This window comes from Pundamilia nyererei, unplaced genomic scaffold (genome assembly GCF_000239375.1).
Source record: "Pundamilia nyererei isolate P.nyererei 1_Seehausen unplaced genomic scaffold, PunNye1.0 scaffold00004, whole genome shotgun sequence".
Classification (NCBI taxonomy): Eukaryota; Metazoa; Chordata; class Actinopteri; order Cichliformes; family Cichlidae; genus Pundamilia; species Pundamilia nyererei.
This window is the reverse complement of record NW_005187405.1, coordinates 6,907,701-6,927,840: the sequence shown is the minus strand read 5'-3', so window position 1 is coordinate 6,927,840 and position 20,140 is coordinate 6,907,701. Positions and strand designations below refer to the sequence as shown.

Here is a 20,140-nt window from a genome sequence, read left to right as displayed (position 1 = left end):
GCTGAGCAGCCTCTGTGATGCTAATGTATTCTCTAGCACTTGAAGTTATTGAACAGTACTGTTTTCTTAATTTGATTACTATTCCTGACATTTAATGACACATTTGAAGTTGTAACTACTGTTTGTTTGTTTCCATACCACACACTAGCTCAGTCGGTCAAGCATTAACACCCAGGCACCCTATGCGGACAGACTGCTATCTGAAATCTGAGCTAAAGGCAGAACACCCTCTTACTTTGTGCACTTCACAGATAGCGAGCATATAATGCTTACTTTGTTTCTCCAAGGGAAAGAAAGACACAAAAAAAGGAAAGCGCTGTTCCTGCATTATCAGTAACTGAAACCTGAGTTTCTACTTTACTTTCTCCTCTGTTTATGTGAAGCATGAATGAACCTTTGTCAGTCAACCACAGAGAAACCTGTTGTATCCCTTCTATGCAGAAACACTCCTGTCTGGTTGGAAAACCCTGAAGCTAATGCTTACATTTTAACGTCTCTACCTGTGGCATGTTTTAGTTGACATGCAAATATGCAGTTAATTTGTTGGTGATCACCAAGCCATATGCTTAAAACACATTATTGGGAAAAAAAAGTTTTTAACTTTGAAGAATTGCTTTACATACACTGTCGCTTTCAATTAACAAACTATGTAGAAATATTATATCAGCTTATGGTCAGATTCAAATAAGGACTATTTTTTCCATTTATGTTTACTATTGTATAAACGTTTTCAAATGTAACCAAAGAATCTGAAACTAAATTGTTTATATATGAAATATATAATAAAATATATTACAAATATGTTTATATAAATAACTTAACAATAACAATGAAATACCAATTAATGCTCATTTTCATTCTATCTGGCAAATAGTATAATTTTGCATATCACATGACATCCAAAAGCTTATAATGTTGTAAAAAGAACGGTTAGGGTGATATGCAAGTCATTTCTGAAACATAGTTCTTAACTTTTTTTTAACTCAAAGATGTACGATAAATCGTGTCATGTGTGAAATCAGAAAGTAAAACGTGTCAAGCAGATTCTTTTCTGTTTGAGTTTATTGTGATACAAGTTGAAAAACCCCTTAAAATAAAAACATCTTCATTATCCCCGTGGATTAGCACTGCACTGCTATGTTCTTACAGCATTTTAGAAAGCAGGTTTAAAAATACAGGTCAGTAGCAAGAACAGCAGCATTAAACTGGCAAGCTCATCCCATCCCATTACACACACACACAGCCACACACACACACAAAATCAATCTGGTAATGATCCCACAAAACACATTTCTTCAGCTTTGGCACTTAGATCTCATGGAATTAATACTTATATATATATATATATAAAAAATGCATACTTTCAGGAAAAATATAAAAATAGTGCAACAATTCAAATAGAGGATGTGTTATTTGAGCACACTCAGTATTTATCTAGTTTCTGTACAGCTTCTGAACACATTATGAAGTAGGCGAACGATCTAACAGTTAGCACGACAACTTTAGTCATGGTTAAACAAATATACCAATGTACAAATTAAGCACCTTAAAAATCACAACACACTAAAATAATACATCAGTCTGTGCAATAAATCTAATATTGACAGCCTTTAAAGATAAATGAAAAATCTACAGCCTCTCCCTCTGCGAAAAACCGTGTTCGTTTGAAGACTAATTATATGTACATTATATGTTAAAAAATTATCGCTAAGCAGAGAACACTCTTGTGTGGGAATTTTCATTGCAAAAAGTCTTTACTATGATTTATAGCGCTCACGTTGTGTTTTTTTTGGAGTGTGGATGTATCTGTTTAGACCTATCTGTTGCGCTTTAATTGAATATCAAGTTCATGCATGTGATTTCTGGCTATTGACTAATTCAGTACCGTAACCACTTAAAAACAGTGCAGCAGTTCCTGCTCTTATAGCAGCTTGGCAGGCTGGATAGACAGGAGATGCAATGATCTGACAGCTATTGCTGCCCAAGGTAAGGGTGTAGACTTGTTTTTACTTTGTGTCCTTTAAAAAGAGAAAGTAAAGTTTGCGTAAAACTGGTTTAGGACTAGTTGTTTTACTGCCCCGAAGCCATATTAGTTTTGTACCTGAAAAAATGTAGCACATATAGGTCTGTTAAGTGCACTCAATGTTTTGTTTTTTTCCCCCTCGGTTGGGTTCTAATAACACAAGTCATGTAAGACTGTGTAGAAATGTTACCCTTTTTTTCCTCTCTATAGTCAACACTGTATTGTATTCCCCTGCTGTTGACAGAACTGAATTTTGACATATCATTCAAAGCAAATACAAGCTTGGTATAGAAAAAGAGGAGATGTTATTTTAACTAGTTTCAGTTTGAAATTCCAGCCTCTGATGGCTAAGTGCACCTTACAGTCTGTATTACGTACTAACTTCTCAGGTCGGTGGATGAGAACCTACAGTATAAGACTTTAGGTCAAGCAGACCAAACTCCAGTTTATAACGCAATTAATAATCTGCATTAATAGAAATACAGCATGTTGATGTACTGTAGTACATTCCAGTCCAGTCAGTATATCATTACATGTCAAAACAGGAGTAATATTTGTAGCGAGGCTACAGAAAATGGTTGCTCTAAGCTCTTGAACTAGACTCCAAATTTCTCTCTGTCACCAAGACTTTTTTCTGCTGCACAACCACTCTCTTGGTCCCATGTGACTTGGGTGTGACTGTCAGCTTAGCTTCCTCATTTGACCCTAGAGAACTGTGCGATCCCACTGAAAAACCCTGAGCTTTCACTGGCACACTTCGGACTTCAAAGCCCTGCTCTGCAGACCTTTGTCCAGTCTGCACGACGCCCTGCGCTAAATGCACACCTTGCTCCCCTCCTGAGGATCCATTCTCCACCACTAATAGTTGTCTAGACCTGGAGATGGTTCCTCGTGAAAGTCCTTGTGCTGCCTGCCCTGTTGCTTCACCCATTCCTCCCTGTCTATCGACAAGTACCACACCCTGGGAACTTTGGAGGCCACTGACTTGCACCAGCCCATGACCTAGCCCAGCTTGGCCTACTGAACCCACTGCCTGCTGCGTGCCTCCTGCCACAAGCATTACTTGGGGCTTGGACTCGACTACGTACATGGGCGTAGCAGCATAGTACATAGCAGGTTGCTGTATGAGCAGTGTCTGACTGGGAATCACTATGTTGTCCTGGACGTGTACATTGGGAAGAGTTGCTGAACTCTGTGCTCTCCCAGTGATACGTTCCTCCTGGATAACGGTAGAAGAGCCGGATGATACATTGGAGGTATTTAGGGTGTTAATATTGACGCGATCCCTGTCCCTGATGGTTTCTGTGTGACTACGGACATGTGTGTGTGTGGATGTGGAAGGCCTGAAAGGAGAGACGGGTCTGACTGGAGTGGAAGAAACTGCCACATCTACAGATTCAGTGACCATGGTTGATCCCTGGCAAATCTCAGCCAGGGTTTTGAATTTAGGCCCGAGGTCATTAAGGAATGCAAGATCATCATCATTTTCAAGAAGGCTGCAGCAGCCTACAGAACCTGCCAGCGACTCTTGTCCCTCATAGTTGTAGATCAGCATACTGTCCTTCACCTGAGGTTGCTGTGCAGCATGATCGGATTTCTGCAAAGAAGTGGGGATGAAAAAGAATATATTACAGCTTCAGACATAATGTCTTTATCTGACCTGAAAGACTGCAATTTCAACTTAACTTAGGGATCACTTACTCTTGAATAGTAGTCCCATAGAAATTCCTCAGATAGAGCTATGCCATCCCATGCCCCACCTCTGTATTGAGAGAAATTCATATCTTGTCTGGCCATCGTTCCTGTATTCAGGAAGTCCATATTCTGTCCACTGGAGTATTTGTACTGGTTGTACAGGTTCATGTTGTCAGCTGTCATATTGGATGTGTATATAGCACTGCCTTTATAGGGCCCTCTTCCACCTGCTCCTCCTCCTAACTCAGCCAGCCCTCCAAAGTATCCATGTCCCTCAAACATGTTGACATCCTTAGTCACTGCACCACCATCAACTTCCACTGGGACATGCATAAGAGGAACCTCCTGCAAGAGAAGTGTGGGATCCAGTCAGATAAATTTGATTATCAAACGTTCAGAGTTGAAGGTGCCTGCACACATCAAAACTACAGTAATACCTTGTCTTCTCCCTGTCCCTCAGTGTGATATGAGATCAGCTGTTGCTTTGTGTCGTATGGAATAGACTTGAAATCGCCGATAGCCGCTGTACTCCCACACAGGCAGAGGAGCAACAGGAGAGGCACCACTGAAAAACAGGCACATTTTCCACTAGATCAAAATAGGCTCGACTGATTAGGTCAAATTCAGTCCAATAATCAATGAATTACTTTAACTGAATAAACAGATTTAACAGGAAAGGAATGTATTTATGAAAAAACCGGCATCTGTGCGTGACACAACTACTCACATTAGTCAGTCTCTCTAGGCCTGCTACAACATGTACGATTAGGCAACCTTTTAAGTGAAAGTATGGAGAACCCCCCATAAAATAGGAAGAGTAAAATCCTCAAACAAGGGCTCTACTCACAGAGCAGCAGCAGCAGTCCCAGCAACATCAGCAGAATACCCGCAGCTCCAAAAGTTGCAGTCGACGTAGAGCGCGACACACAGGATTTGGTGTTTTTATTGCAGGTACATACAGTCAAATCTATTATCTGAGCATCAGCACATGACTTTCCCTGCTGGTCTGTGATCTTCAGTGTCACTTTGTGGACGCCAGGCCACACATAGTTTTCTTCTCGCAGAATGACTGTAGTTTCTGAAGAAAGAAATGAGTAAATTAAGAAAAAAATACTGCACAAAGTGTTTACTTTTTGTCTTGCAACGTGTAAGGAAGTGCACATGGATAACACTCAAAATAAATGCTTAAAAAAATAGCAAGAAACAATTTTTTTTCTAAAACACAATATACAATTTGTCCATAAATGCCTTTACTCTCAAAGGAAGCTCAGACGGTTGATCTAACAAGCGTTTGCTGGATTTTGCCGTACAGTGATTGTTTACATGGCATTACCATTAAAATGCTCCACTCTCCACTTCCCTGTGGTGCTCTCTTCAACCACAGTAAATTCAAATGGTGATGAATTGGGGAAGTGGTCTTCATCTACAGCAGTGACATAGATCACGCTATCCTGAAGGCACATGGTCTGAGTTTTAGAGGTCAGTCTTGGGCAGTGATCATTGAAGTCCTCCACCTGAATAGCTATGGTCCCCGTAGCAGTTTTTGAGGGCAGATCTGAAAGCCAGTGGAATGTAAGATCAATATTAATCTGTTGGGTACGATATTACTCCTGATTAGACTGATGTTTGCTGCCGTGTTAACAGAACTCACCATTGCTGATGCATATAATTTCTGCGTAATATGTTCCATTGATCAAGTGCACGGACTCTCGGTCAGGGAGTTTACTCAGCCTGATGTCTGCTGTCTTTTCATCGATAATCAACCAGTTGTCAATGTCACGGTGTTTGGCATACCTTGAAGAACACACGTAAATTAATGTAAGAACAAAAATAAACTTTTCATATTCAGTGTAAGAATCGGTTGATATATGCGCAGGCGACACTTTCAGTTTAACTGTACCTCACATTGGTGGCAATCTTTTGTGTGTCAGTGTCAATAGCAGCGTAATTAGTTATGATTTTGCTGAAGGAGGTGGATGTGTACTCCTCTGAGACAGTCACCACTTTTACACTTGGTTGGAAACGAGGTCCCTCCTTCTGATTGACCACATTAATTGTGACTGGGTAGGTTTTGATACCTGTTGCCCCTGTCGCAGACTGACTGCTGCCAAAATTATACGCTGCTTTGTTGGAAACCATGACACGCAAGTTCATCACCTTCAGTTCCTCATAGTCGAGAGCCTGTATATAAAAGGGTAATCCATGAATTTTGACTCTTCTGGTCGAAACACATTTTTCCTTTTACCTCTAATTTACACAGCACTCTTTACCTTCCGAACCATGATAATTCCCTCATTGGTTTTTTCATCCGTAGTGATATCGAAATAACCTCCCTCATTGCCTGAAACAATTTGGAAAGCAGCCAGCCAGTTGTCTGTGTGAATTAGGTCCATATCAATGGCTTTTATCCTCATAACTTCCACACCGACAGTGTTCTCTTCAATACGCCCTTCATACTGCAAATAAAGTACACATGAACAACAACTGTTTTTGAAAAAAGCTTACTGTTGACCACTATGAAAACAATAAACAAGAAAACCTTTACACAAGAATAGATGGGCTGGATGTGGTAAAGGTGGAAGACCTACTATTTCTTTTTCCAGCGTTGGAATGTTGTCATTTATGTCGAGAAGTCGGATCTCGACTTCTCCAGTTGACGTTCGTCCTCCTGGGCGTCCATTTAAATCACAGACTTTAATCATCAACTTATATGTGTCTTGTTTCTAAAAACAAAAGTTAGAAATGATTATTTCACAGATGAATATGTTGGAATATGTATATGCAGTGTGGTGAATAAAATTTGACTAATTTCTTACAAATTACGTTTATAATATGAGGTCGTACTATAACGATGAACTTGGGGGCTGTGACAAAATCTACATACTGTTACTGATTTGACTACAGTCTTGTGAGTTGCAAGCTTTTCCATTAAATAATTGTAGAGGCGCAAGATGATTTTCACAATACCTAAAAGGTCATAAATGAGCTCACCTCCCGATCCAGTGAGGTACTTTGAACCATGAGCTCTCCAGTGCGAGAGTTCATCCAGAACAACCCAGCTGTGTTAGCCTGCTCAACAATGCTGTATGAGAGCTGGGCATTCTCTGTTCTCTCATCATCGGCATCAGTAGCGATTATTTTCATGATAACAACACCTAGGAAATCGAAGGTAAATGAAAAATAGCAACTCCGGTAAATGAATTCAGTTAAGGACAGGATTGTTTTTGTGATCCATCAAATAAAAAAAGACACAAACAAATCTTAACATACCTGATCGACTAGATTCATTGACATATCCAAATTGCTGTAATTGAATGACTGGCGCGTTGTCATTCTCATCATCAACGGTGATATTAAGGTCAATGTAGTTTTCAGCCTGGGTCCCATTGGTGTATCTTGCCACACCTCTTAACTATAAAGCACAACTGTATTAAAAACTGATTCACTTTGTAACTCATGGCTCTTTATAAAGAGGATTTGACTCTTACACGATAGAAGGCAATCTCCTCTCGATCCAGAATGGAATAGACTCTCAAACAGCCGGTGCTATGGTCAATACGAAATCTACCAACAGGGTCCTGGTCAGCGCCAGGCCCTGTTATATAATAGAGCATCTTCGCATACTCCTCCTTATCAGAGCGAATCTGAAATTCAGATACACAAACAGAATGAATCCATCTGGAAGGCCAAAACCTTCAGTTAACAACGTAAGAAAACATTTACTGAACATATAATACCATATATTTAAAAAGTTGTATTTTTAAAATCATAATTATAGTAGAATATATTTCTGATAAATATAAGCATGACAAATATTGCAGGTTGTCATTCAGACTGCTTTGAGACCATCTGTGCATACATCAATTAAACTCTGCCGTTACTTAACATTAGTAGGTGAGTTATGAAGATTAATACACTTTAGAACAATAAACAGGGTTGTGTAAAAAAGAAAAGCGCACAAAGCAGTATCTGTCATTTGTCTCTGTGTCTGAACTGACTCATTATGAACATGGCAGTCTGCCAGTGTCTGCCTCTGAAGCAACTCTCACATATGCTTGTTAAAGGCAAGTAAGTGAAAAGCAAAGGTGGCTGAAGGACATGCAGCTTTTGAAAATGATTTGTTGCACACAGTAAAATACATTAAAACACATTAAACTGTTGCTTTGCCAGCATAAAAAAATATTTGTATGACTGTGGAAAATAATATACATATAAATATGTATATTTATATTCGTAAGATGAAAAACATTAATTTTACAATGGAATTCTTCAGAAAATAAATACACACTCTAGCAACGCAATCAAGGCCGGTGTAATCATAGTTCTCAATTAGCTTTCGGGGCGGTGCGATCCAGTGTCTCTTCTGCCTGTGCAGCAGTCGTCCATTTCCTTCTGCTCCCACAGGAACAAGCTGCAAATGAACAAAAAGCGAGGAAAAGGGACATTATTATACAAATCTATCTATCTATCTATCTATCTATCTATCTATCTATCTATCTATCTATCTATCTATCTATCTATCTATCTAATGTGAAGTCCACCCCACTTGCTGCACATTATTCCCACTGTGTTATGATGTAGCAGAATATCTAATAATGTAATCATTACGTCTGCCTTACAAGTGGACCTGATTAAGACTTTGTTCCCCGAAACTTTCCTCCCACGTCCCGTATGGCGAAATAAACCAAATGAACTGTCCTGTGACTTTCGAATAAAAGTGATAAAAGTGATGAAAACGCTTCTCTCTTTTTCTTTCTCTTTTTTAACAGGAAGATTAAGGACATATCATCTTCGGCATCTTTAGCGCTCACATACACACCACAAGCCAGAGCCACACCTGTATAGATCCGCTTTTCTCCATTCGACACTAAATGCGTAGCAATACATTGCACGTACTGAATGTGTTACTTACAGCTTGAAAGAACGCCAGGAGAATAAAAATGCTGCTTTTCAGTAGTGATCCCATCGCGTCTAGAAATAAAACAAAACGTTGTCAATCCTCGAGTAAGAGTTCGGCTTCAGTTTGACTGCATCTGCAGCCTATTGTTAACTGCGTTTACACTTTGACCGTCCGAGGGGTAGGACGAAGTTTTACAGCGCTGGGCGGTTCTTCCCCCCCACTCAGGTTACTCATGACTGCTGATAGCAGGCGGAGAAAGGTGGAGTCCTATGTCCATTTTGTTCTGGTCTGTAATATCTCCGAGCAGCCCATTGTTTGTAATGAAAAACAATATGAACTAGACCGAAACAAGAGAGAAAATCTCCAAAATGGACCGCGTGAATCCAAACTATTCACGTTTGACCATCTAAAACTGCAATTTTACATTTCCACTTCCACACTACATTCTTTTTTTATTTTCTTTCCTTTTTTGTGCACCTAAAAATGTATCACAGTCCTTTTGGCTAACGTGCTTTCCCACTTATATGAAAAACTTTACCAGTGCCCGTGAAATTCCTAAAGAGTGCACCGCTAGTTTCTGGGTTCCCAGCTCGACTAGCTGTTGGCACACTCACAGTTTGGTTGCCAGGCTACACGCAAGGTTTATCCTGAATGGTCAAGGCGTGCTGCGACAGTACAATGGGAATTTAATCTGATTACTTATTTTGCATTAACGAATGAATCAGACATGTTTCTGATAATACTGGAATTACAAAACAAAAATTACAAAAATCTTTCTTTCTTTTTTTTAATTAAGACTAAAATTTATGTAATACCTTTCTTGGTGAGCATTTAAAAACACAACACAGAGGTGGATGGTTTCGATTGTGTCATGATTTATGACAAAAACATCATAAAAAGTCTGAGGGTGCTAATACCTGCTAATAAAGGTACTATCTTAGATAATGACCAAATAATTGTTTAATTTAGTAGTCCTTATGAACAAAGGCCAGTTCAACTTTTTAAGCAGACACATGTGACAGTCTTTGAGGAACATTTTTGATTATGACACCTCACATTCTTCAGTTTGTCCAGCACACACTCCCAAACACGTAGTTGTTAGTAATAATACACTAGTATTAGTGATTCAATCCTCTTAAGCACCTAGTTTCACCTGAATACTTCTCTCCTACACATGACGTGAATGCCTCATTTGGCACTCATCCAAAGGGTGATGAAAGCTGGGTGTGGTAGGTGTTTTAGGTGGATTGAAGAACTTTCTTACCTCGGGGACATGTGTGTCACTGTTGCAAAGTGAGCTGTTCAATTAGTGCTAGCACTCGGTACCTTTAAAACTTTGCTTCTCAAAACATTTGGTCTCAGCCCTACAGCATTTGGGTGGAATCCTGGCAAACAAACAAGGAGATTTCTTCGTCATCATTTTGCAATTGATGTGTTCAGACTAGAAGAGCTAACTGGATGAAGACATGTTTTAATGACAGAAAAGACACTGGGTGAATTTAATCGGAAGTGAGAAAAATGGCTGAAAATATTTCAGAGAAAGTTCACATTTTCGCTTTCTCCAAACTGCACAACTCAGCAAAAGCAAAAAGTTGGTTATTTTAGAATGTAAAAACATCTGTTATGACTAATCTTACCAGGATACTGTAGGGAAAAAGTAGTCAGAAATAGGGAGACCGGCTGAATAACCAAAAGTACAATAGGTTTCTTCCACACAGGCTCGCTTAGACTCTAAATTCTGTAAACACACAGAAGCCTGAGCACAACGATAATTAACCTTTTTTTTAATATAATAAAATCACATGGTATTTTGCTGTGTCTGTTTTGCATTTGCTGGTAAAGCGTTAAAGCGGTAAGCACTTTCATTATGTCCACGCCCATGACTCCCACCAAAAGTCTTCCTGACATTTTTCTCACCTTTCCTGTTGCAGGCCCGTATATCCTGCCTTCAAAATGCTTTCATAAACAAGGTCAAGCCAGTAGAGTGTTTCCGAACTGGATGTATTTTAAATAATGTAGGGCCAGTGTTTCTGCTGCTTTACTTTTATCAACAGTTTATAGAGATAATGAGTGTTTCGCTGTGGTTACACAGTCTCCCCCACACCAGGCTTCATTCAGATCAAATTCCTGTGGTGTTCAGAGTGGAGCTCAAGTTTGTTCCTCCTACACAGTAGAGCTGCAGTCAAGAGAGGAGGAGCAAGCAGGGGTCAGTCTCTGTGTAGACCTGAGATAAGCCTCCACAAACAAGCAGACAGACCAGTATTTCTTCAAGCGCCTATACTTGTAGCATGCCATAGTGTTATAAGACCATTACTATTGCTTTGTACTGATGCATTCATATGCAAAATGCATGGGGTGATCTGATGTAACTGCACTGTCAACAGTGTCCTGCTTTGTATAATATGGATCCAAATGCAAGACTCAGAAGCAGAACTAAACTAAAAAAACACAGCTTTACTGCTGGAGCTTACAGAAAATATGAAACAAAGACACCAAACTGGGAAATTAAAGGGGAAACACAGAACACTGGTTTAAACAGCAAGTGGGGAGGATGAGACCAAGAAAAGAAGTACACTGATAGTCTATGGATGCATATTGAAGTCCAATGATGGTTCCCAGACAGTTAAGCAACTAGAAAAAAATAGAGGGGTATATAAAGAGTATCAAATGAGACCACAAGAACAAATTCACTTTACCCTTACTTAGCAAAGGAGTTGACCATCATTTATTTGACCTTTACATGCTAAATACAAATCTGGTATACTGGCACATTTATATATATCCTTTTTATTTTTTAATTTGGACACCAAACTGTCCACCCCCTGTCATTTCTGACATGTCCCACATTGACAGACACAAATACAGTGTTTGGCTCACATTTACTTTTTTGGAGACCTGGTCACTTTGATAAATGCAACATGTCTCGCGTGTTTTTGTAGCAAGGGAAAATTACATTTTTAGTTGTGTATTGCAGTAAAAGAGTAATGTTTCAGGGAAAAAATTATATATATATATCGTAAAAATATTTGGAACTTTTGGGGGGAGTTGTTTTTCACAGTTGGCAATGAGGAGCACAGTCCAAAGGTACTGTGCTTGTTTGAAATTTCACTTGTTGCAACAGATACTGCAGCTGATAAATGACCACCTGTTAGAAGCGGGGGCACAGACAAGTGACAAAGCTTCTTCTTTTTTATTCAAAAATGGCCAAATGTTTTATTTCCAGCACCTGCCTAATGTTGGTAAGTGTTTCTAGTTTTCTTTATTCCACTGTTAGGGATGACCATGGGTATTATAACAAAGGTTCAACGCAAAACCTAAGTAAGTAGGGATTACCTAACATGTAATTAGTTCCATGTACGAAAACTCACTCTGACCTTGCAAGTGAAATTGCATAGCTGTGTGAAGAAGAATTCAGAGTTCACAGTAAAATCGATGATTTCCAGCATTTTATTTCATCACTTGTCTACTTTGATTAGTACTGATACTTGTTAAGTCGTGTAACCTGTATTTTTTTTTAAAGAGCCACGTCTTAGGTAAAATTTAAGGCATTCCAACTATGCTAACTTTAAACCACTATACTGCTACAACTAGTTTTAAGTATGCATGACTGGGGTAGGGAGGATTGTAAAATCATATTAAAAAGTGTTAAAGCTATCCTACGGATAACAAATAACTACATTTTCCCTGTACTACTCATTTTTCAGCTTTTCAAGACAGTCGGTGATAAAAGCATTGTCGCTGTGAGAGGGAAATGAACTGAATTATAATTGTGATATACTGATAAATATTGCCAATTTGTAGTTGATACACAATCCCAGCACAAATATTCTGTGAGCTGTAATTGCAGATACACAAAGGGCTGCAGTCATCCTCAGTCTCGCCTACAATACATTTCTCTTAATGCTTGCTGTCTGTTACTTCTGTCAGTGCTGTTTGCTATAGCAAAAATGTTAATGCCCAGAAGCATTAACAACATTTAAACGCGACAAGCCCGTTTGAAACTCACTTTCACCTTCAGATCCTGTCCTGTGTTGAGTCGTGCTCTCTCCCGAGGTCTCTCTACGTAATTGTACCTGAAACAATTCCACCCGAATACCAAGTAGCAAAAGGTGCTGCTTTATTATTATTTTTTTTTTGAAAAAGTGTTGTAGGCCGACTGTTTTGTGTTTTATGGCTCTTTTTAACTTTCCCTTTCTCGGTTTTCAGTTGAAACCGTCGGCTGTGATGCCAAATCAACGTTGTTAACTGTGAAGGACCCGAGTTTTACAATAAACAGTAATGGAGCAGTGGTAGCTTTAATGTCTGTCTCAGTGGCAGAAAGAGGACGGACATTTTTTGTGTGCGCTCAGGACAATAGTGGACCGGAAAGTAAGATGAAAGTTCACCTTGTCCGCAGTACAATGCTGAAAAAACATGTAAGACAACTGCATATTGTGAGCCGTTTATACAGCTCAGAAAGCACGATGTGTTTTTTCCTAACATATCCTGACTTGTTGGAATGTCACAGCAAGGAGGCCAAGGATTCCTGATTCGGTCTAAAAGACGCTGGGCACCTGCGAACCTCACCGTAGTGGAGAATTATGCAGGACCCTATCCAAAACTAGTCGAAAGGGTAAATTAAATGTATAATTCATATCATTTATAAGCACTGTGCTATTCAAATGTTTATTTTCAGCACACATTGTTCTCTTTTCTCACTTCCCCCCTCAAATTATCTGATTATTTCAGGAGTCACGCCTGTTAATTAAATTCAGTGATTATTTCCTTTGATGTTCTTTTTTAAGTTACATTACCAGCATGTCAGATTGGAAACTGTCTACAGTTTTGATCTATTTAATAACGCTACGAGCTGAAAGAGCTCACAGTAGGCTGCTTTATGAAAATTGAATAACAGAATTTTTGTTGTTTTTGTTTTCTTTAATATGTGTGTTTTATTTGGTTTTTCCTGTAGCTGGTGTCAGATACCTCAGCCAGATATAAATTGTTCTACACTGTCGAAGGAGAAGGATTCGATAAGTATCCAACTGGAGTGTTCAGACTGGACAGAGACACAGGGGATCTGTTCTTGCTCAAAGCAGTGGACCGTGAGGCGTTCCCAGTATATAGTGTGAGTGTGAACATGAAAATGATTTAAGGTTTTTAGTCAGTTGCATTATTGTTCAGCAGTCATTCAAAAAGAACGATTTATCATTAAATAAAATAATGATGGATTGTCAACTTGTTAGTTTTGAGTTTTGATTCTCTATTACGCATTTTTTTATATTGTTCACTCAAACCTGGAAGTGACACAATTTATATATGTCTTATAATGTTTTTGCCTTTAACTTTGCTTACACCTTTGTCTTTTTTGTTTATAGTTTGTGGTGCGTTCTTGGAACACGGTCACATTTCAGGAGACAGATGAGAATCTGCCATTGAAAGTGGTTGTAGATGATGTAAATGACAATCCACCGGAGTTTGTAGGTCTTCTACAGTTTATGGTTCCTGAGCACTGTAGTGTAGGTGAGAAAAGCAAAATAGAGTAACAGATAAATCTGTGGTGTTTGGCCTCAGTGCAGTTGCTCTAAATGATCGTGGTTTCCAATACAGGGACTGTGGTGGGAAAGGTGAATACAACCGACAAAGACCAAATTGGCACCGACCATGTGAAGATTAGGTATACACTCCTAACTGGAACAGACATGTTTGCCATTCATGCGGAAACAGGTGTCATCACAACAAAAACCAACACCCTAGACAGAGAGGTGAGCACTGCTTCTGCATCAGTGATACCTGTGAAATTTATTTAAATGAAAATAGCTTTGAAGAAGATGATACAAGTGCTTTCCAACATATTTTCCTTATTATATTTTGCAACATTTCTTTTTAAGTTAAAAGACAAGCATTTGGTGGTTGTACAAATCCAGGATATGAATGGTGCAGCAAACGGTCTGGTTGCCACATCAACAGCAACAATTGTTCTGAGTGACATCAATGACAACCCGCCAACCTTCATGAAAACATCTGTAAGTGTTTGAAAAAACTGTCAGTATGTAATCTGTCTGAATAACTAATACTTACATTTGTCATACTTATTTTCCATGAACATTGGTTGTTTAGTAATCTCCCCTCCCCCCAAAAAACATATTTTTTCTTTTAGTATGATGTCGCTGTGCAAGAGAATGAAAGTGAAAAACTTCTACTTCGGATTCCAGTTCAAGATAAAGATTTGATAAACACACCAAACTGGATATCAAAGTTTGTCATTACTCAAGGAAATGAAAATGGAAATTTCAGGATTGTTACTGACCCCCAAACAAATGAAGGGCTTCTGTACGTCTCAAAGGTGAGACTGACTTCTTATTAAATTCGTTATTATCATTTAGTAATGTTGGTAGTAGCATTTTACATGGATCACATCTAACGGAAAGTCCGCCTTTATAAAACTGATTTATAGTCATAAACTTTTAAATGTCTTTCTTTTTTTTCAGCCATTAGATTATGAGAAGACGAACAGTGTACAGCTTCAGATCACGGCACAAAATCAAGCACCGCTGAGTGGCAGCAGCGCCAGTTGGAACTCCATCCCTGTGAAGGTCAGTGTCACCGATGTCGATGAAGGCCCAGAATTCTCTGCTCCTTCGATCCGCTTCAATGTCAAAGAGAACACACCAAATGGCACAGTGATAGGAACTTATACAGCTACAGACCCTGAGACGAAGAGCAGCAAAGGCATCAAGTAAGGACTTCAATTTGCCCCAATAACACTTGTTCTCGTGACCTGGACTACAAGAGTGAACATGCGAGTAATGCACAAGTACTTTTTTGTCTCTTAGGTATTTCAAGATCACAGACCCGGGCTCCTGGATCAATGTTGACAGAGACACGGGAGAGCTGAGGGTGGCAAACACAATTGACAGAGAGTCACCGCTTGTTCATGATGGGTTTTACAACATCACAGTGAGGGCTGTTGATGCTAGTAAGTTTTTTGTAGGCACTTCAGTACTGATGAAGAAAACACAACCTTCAACAATACACAAGTGGTCCTTTCTGTACTCAATTCTATATTACCTGATGGATATTTGCCAGATCATTTGAGGTAGTGCCTTGTGTGACTAAATAAACCTTATTGCCGTTCCTTCATTTCTTCTTGCGGTGTGTCAAACAATCCGAAAGTTGTTAAAAGTACAAGCTCCACCTTGAGCTGTTTGTCTGAGCGGCTTTATTTTTCACGAGAACACCTGTTGACAAGATAAAACCTGTTGGAAAAAAAATCAAGTGGCTAGTCATTTACAATGACTCATGTTCCTTTGAGTGTTTTGTGGAAATTGGGCACATATCCCAGTGCTTGGCAGAACTTAAAACTTGCACTTAGGTGACACCGCGTTATTGTAATGAAAATGGTGTATTCCATTGTTCCTGTGTGCCAACATGTCCACACGACTACGTGAGAACCAGTAATGCTGTTGTGTTTCAGGCTCCAAGTCAGCAACAGGAACAGTTGTCATTTGGGTGGAGGATGAAAACGACAACATTCCTACGATTCCTAGTGAGCTCACGTTTTGTCAGGAGGATGGAGTGCTCGGCTCTGTGGTGGTGGTGGCCGAAGACAAAGATCAGAGTCCCTTTTCTTCCCCATTCACCTTCAGTTTACCAAATAACAATGATGGCACATGGTCTGTGAAAAGTCTTAATGGTAAGTGGCTGTCTTTGTACACGATGAAGCGCAAAGTGTATCTTTTTAATCAAAAGTGAACGAAAAGGGTTTTTTTTTTACAAATGTTTGTAGTACCCTATGTACAGCATGATCCAAAAAGTGATCATGCTGACATGGTATCATTCCAGTGGTGAGAAAAGAAACAAATATGTGAGGGTGTTGTGGAGCTGTTTTGTTTCACAACTCTGTGAATACTCGGTTTTCAGAAGTAAATATGTAATGAAGAACAAATGTAGTTGAGAAAAAGACTTGGAACTGCGTGAACTTGTCGACGCATCTTTTGTTTTGTTTGTGCACTTTTTAAAACGAGTAGATTAGTATATGTTGGGGGCTAAAAATGTGGACATGGGTTTTACTGCATGGACAGTAAAATCATAAATCACATACATTCACACAGTAATACTCTGTTTTATGAAGTATAAATATTTTATTACAAATCTTAGTATTAAGTATATGTTAAAGTCACATGATGTAGCCTGAAACAATATTCTTCAGTCTTTTTTTGGTGCTTTTCTTGGTTAAGCTTGAGTCTCTTTATAATTATCACGTGTTTCCTTCTTAGACACTGCAGCTACATTGGAGCAGCTCAAACCGCTTTATTTGGGGATGCACACCGTTGACCTGACTGTTACAGATCTTCAGGGTAGTGGCAAAACACAGACAGTGAATCTGAGAGTCTGCAAGTGCAAGAATGGCGTCTGCCCTGGCAAGGACAGGTCCGTGTCGCTCGGACCGCTGGGAATACTGACTATGCTGTTGCCTGTGGCCCTCCTCCTACTGCTCTGTGAGTCTTCCACTGTAATTATAAGTAGTAAGGGTTAGCTGGAGGTTCTTTCGTAGTTTGTTCAGTTTCCAATATGCAAAAAGCAATTTTGCATACAATAGTGTAGTGTATAATGCTGCTATGCTCATTCTTGTGACGCTTACCGCACATAAAAGTACTCTGTGAGCTGTCATTTTGAACACACGTGCTTTGTCATTGCAGTCCTGCTCCTTGCATTTTTCTGTCTAACAAAGAGAGAGAAGTTGCAACTTGACGACTCAGCAGACACTGGAGGAATCCTACTCAAATCCAACACGGAGGCCCCAGGGGACGAAGTGGTAAGGACAGTAATGCGGAAGCATTGCCTTGGCTTACCGTTACTCACAAGGAAACCATATTTGCTTCTTTTCTTTTCCCCTTCTGCTTCATTTATTTAATTGCCACGTTTGCTTTGATTGACAGGATGCAAGTCTCATCAATGGTCCCCCATTTGAGATTGACCAAGCAGTAAAGGGTTCTGTCAAGGGTGTAATGATGAATCCTTCATGGATCGGGAACAAGAGTGGAAGCACTATTGGAACCCTTGGTGTTCACGAGAATGGGATGCATGGAAGGACTGATATTTCTGCAGCTAATATGCAGGATTACTATACCGGCCAGTATGACATGACCATAGATCGTCAATCCTATGGTCAGCTTGTTGGTAGTGGTGTAGACTTTGACTACAGACAACACAACATGGACCCAGCTCTTCTGTATAATTGGGAAACAAATGGCCGCTATCTACATCAGGTATTGTTATTTTATGATTACAAACATATTATTTATTTGTTTTAGTGGCAGAAGTTTGCATAAAAAGTCAAAAAAAGAGCAGCAGAAGTTTCTTTTTCTGCGGTTTAATAATGTGTTACCTGTTACAGATAAGTTAACTCCCATTTGTAATATTATCTTCTTCTCTAAGCTGTGATAGCATCCTGTGTAAACCTCAATATTTCTCACCTTTGGTGAAAGATATTATTTCTCTAACCTGTTGGAGATCTGTTTGCTCGATGTGTAATATCCGTCCGTCAGTCATATCCCGAGCAGCTTTGAAAGTGTTGTATGCTTGCTCCTATCATCCAGGCTTAGTCCAAGGAGTAATAACAAACTGCCTGTGTCTTCCAGAAATTGATCCAAATGGGAACAGTGGAGGATGGGCGATACGCAGATGATATCATCCACTCCTACGGGTTCGAGGGACGTGGCTCTGTAGCTGGCTCTGTCGGATGCTGCAGTGATAATAATGACAATGATAACCTTGACTTTCTGAACACACTCGGACCAAAGTTCAAAACTCTTGCAGAGGTCTGCAGAAAGACATGAAAAGTGGCACTCCAGATAATATTGTTTACTTTAAGCTGTAAAAGATGCAGATTGGGCTTGAATGCTTGGCTTGTTACTGGGGTAAGAATATAAAAAAAGAACAGGCAGGTGGTGCTGGTGTGTATATGCTATTGCTCTTAGTTGCTTTATGTCTTTGTTGTTGTTATTTTAGTTTTTTTTATGTAAAAGTCATTTGCACTGAAAATGATGTAGATGCTGTTGGTTGTGCATACTTTATGTTGTATGTCAATAGCTGCGTTTCCACCACAGGGACTGCAGTCTTTTGGAGGTTTGTACCTCAGGAACCAAGGTCTAAATGAAGTTCTTGGAAAAATGATTTCATATCTTTATATTTTTGGAGGGTAGCACTTTGTGACACTTCAGGAGCCTTTGGTCCAGGGATTGCAGTGTTTCTGGTTGGAAAGCAACTTCTCATAAAAATCACACTGCCTTCAAGGTTTACCACATAAATTGTTGGTAATCATTAACTTAAACTTACATCAGAGAGCAGTGAAGGGAGATGGAGAACAACAAAACTGGTGTTGCTTTTTCATATTTAATTGCACGACGTCTGCTTAAGCTTTGTGGGTCTGAATACATTGGTGGGAGTACAGACAAAAAAGCTCTTGGGACTAGAAGTTCTTGTTATTTTGGGTTGAAATGCGGCTACTGAGTATTAACATGTTTGTTAGTAGGAACTTCGGTATTTTTAAAAAAAAACAACTTTGTTTATTAATCTTTGTCTGGTGTAAAAAAAGAATGCATTTCTATTTCAGTCATGTTGCTGTTTTTTTTTAATCCTTATTGAATTTCAGGCTTTGTCGATATATTTGAAGTAAAACAAATAATGAAACAAAATAATCTTTTATAATATTTCACAATATTTAATGTAAAACTACACATTTATAATGGTCTATTTTAAACAGTGTTGATTTACTTCTGCACAATTTCCCAATGCCACAGAAATTGTGTGTAACCATGATTTACTTCAACTCCCTGACTGTCAGACGGGTGCAGTTTGAGCTCGCTGTCAGTCAGGTTATTGCAACATTCCCAACAGTAGTCCTGTTTAAATCTGCACAAGGGTGTGAACCGGAGGGGTAAGGTGTTACTGACACTGCCCGAAACTAAATATAACTGGCTGCACAGGAAAAACCCAGTCAAAAACTGTATACCTTATATGTATATTATGTGGTTTTAGTTGTAATTTGACATTAACATTAAAGAGTGTTGTTTAATTTTTGCAACAGTAGCAGTTGTTTTTTTTTTCTTTTTCTACATTTAAAGGAACTATAAGTGCAAGATGAAGATTATAAAATACCATAGCACACATGCAATAAGCATTTATGTAGCTGTACAACTATAAGCACTACTGTTTGTGCTTATAGTCTTCACTGTTTATTTAAATTTTAGTTTGTTTTTTAAAAAACATTCCTTATTCTTTTTTCTGGTTGTACAGAAAGGTCGCAGTCTGGTTGCATATTGTGCTCGGGCTTTGTGTGCACCCTGGTGAATGTTTTACAGGGTGGGGCACAGATAGCTTGCGTAATACAATGAGTTCAATGTTCCAACTCCTTGGCTAATAATTACTTTCAGTCTTTGGCAGATCCAGTTGGTGCACGGTGTTATTATGGCAACATTGTTCTACCCTATTGTTAAAATGTTCTAACTGTAATCATGGTAACAAACTCTATTTTGTAA

General features: G+C 39.1%; 2 protein-coding genes across 2 annotated transcripts; one reads left to right on the top strand and one right to left on the bottom strand.

Annotated features, from left to right (window-relative positions):
• Positions 1 to 1,044: 1,044 nt before the first annotated feature.
• LOC102202334 (desmoglein-2-like) lies at positions 1,045 to 8,825 on the bottom strand. The gene is made up of 14 exons (XM_005721388.1): positions 8,631 to 8,825; positions 8,007 to 8,129; positions 7,207 to 7,362; positions 6,989 to 7,130; positions 6,710 to 6,873; positions 6,307 to 6,441; positions 5,989 to 6,174; positions 5,619 to 5,899; positions 5,370 to 5,512; positions 5,052 to 5,273; positions 4,566 to 4,796; positions 4,156 to 4,283; positions 3,725 to 4,063; positions 1,045 to 3,620 (listed from the first exon to the last, which is right to left on the bottom strand). The coding sequence occupies exons 1-14, from the start codon at positions 8,682 to 8,684 to the stop codon at positions 2,607 to 2,609; spliced, it is 3,318 nt and encodes a 1,105-aa protein (XP_005721445.1). The 5' UTR covers positions 8,685 to 8,825; the 3' UTR covers positions 1,045 to 2,606.
• Positions 8,826 to 11,818: 2,993 nt separating this feature from the next.
• dsc2l (desmocollin 2 like) lies at positions 11,819 to 19,691 on the top strand. Its single transcript, XM_005721387.2, has 16 exons — positions 11,819 to 11,857; positions 12,637 to 12,727; positions 12,825 to 13,033; positions 13,126 to 13,230; positions 13,570 to 13,725; positions 13,976 to 14,120; positions 14,208 to 14,362; positions 14,489 to 14,623; positions 14,758 to 14,943; positions 15,089 to 15,336; positions 15,434 to 15,576; positions 16,075 to 16,293; positions 16,877 to 17,098; positions 17,300 to 17,415; positions 17,540 to 17,869; positions 18,242 to 19,691. Exons 1-16 carry the CDS (start codon positions 11,819 to 11,821, stop codon positions 18,437 to 18,439), a joined length of 2,697 nt encoding a protein of 898 aa, XP_005721444.2. The 3' UTR covers positions 18,440 to 19,691.
• The last annotated feature ends 449 nt before the right edge of the window (positions 19,692 to 20,140 follow it).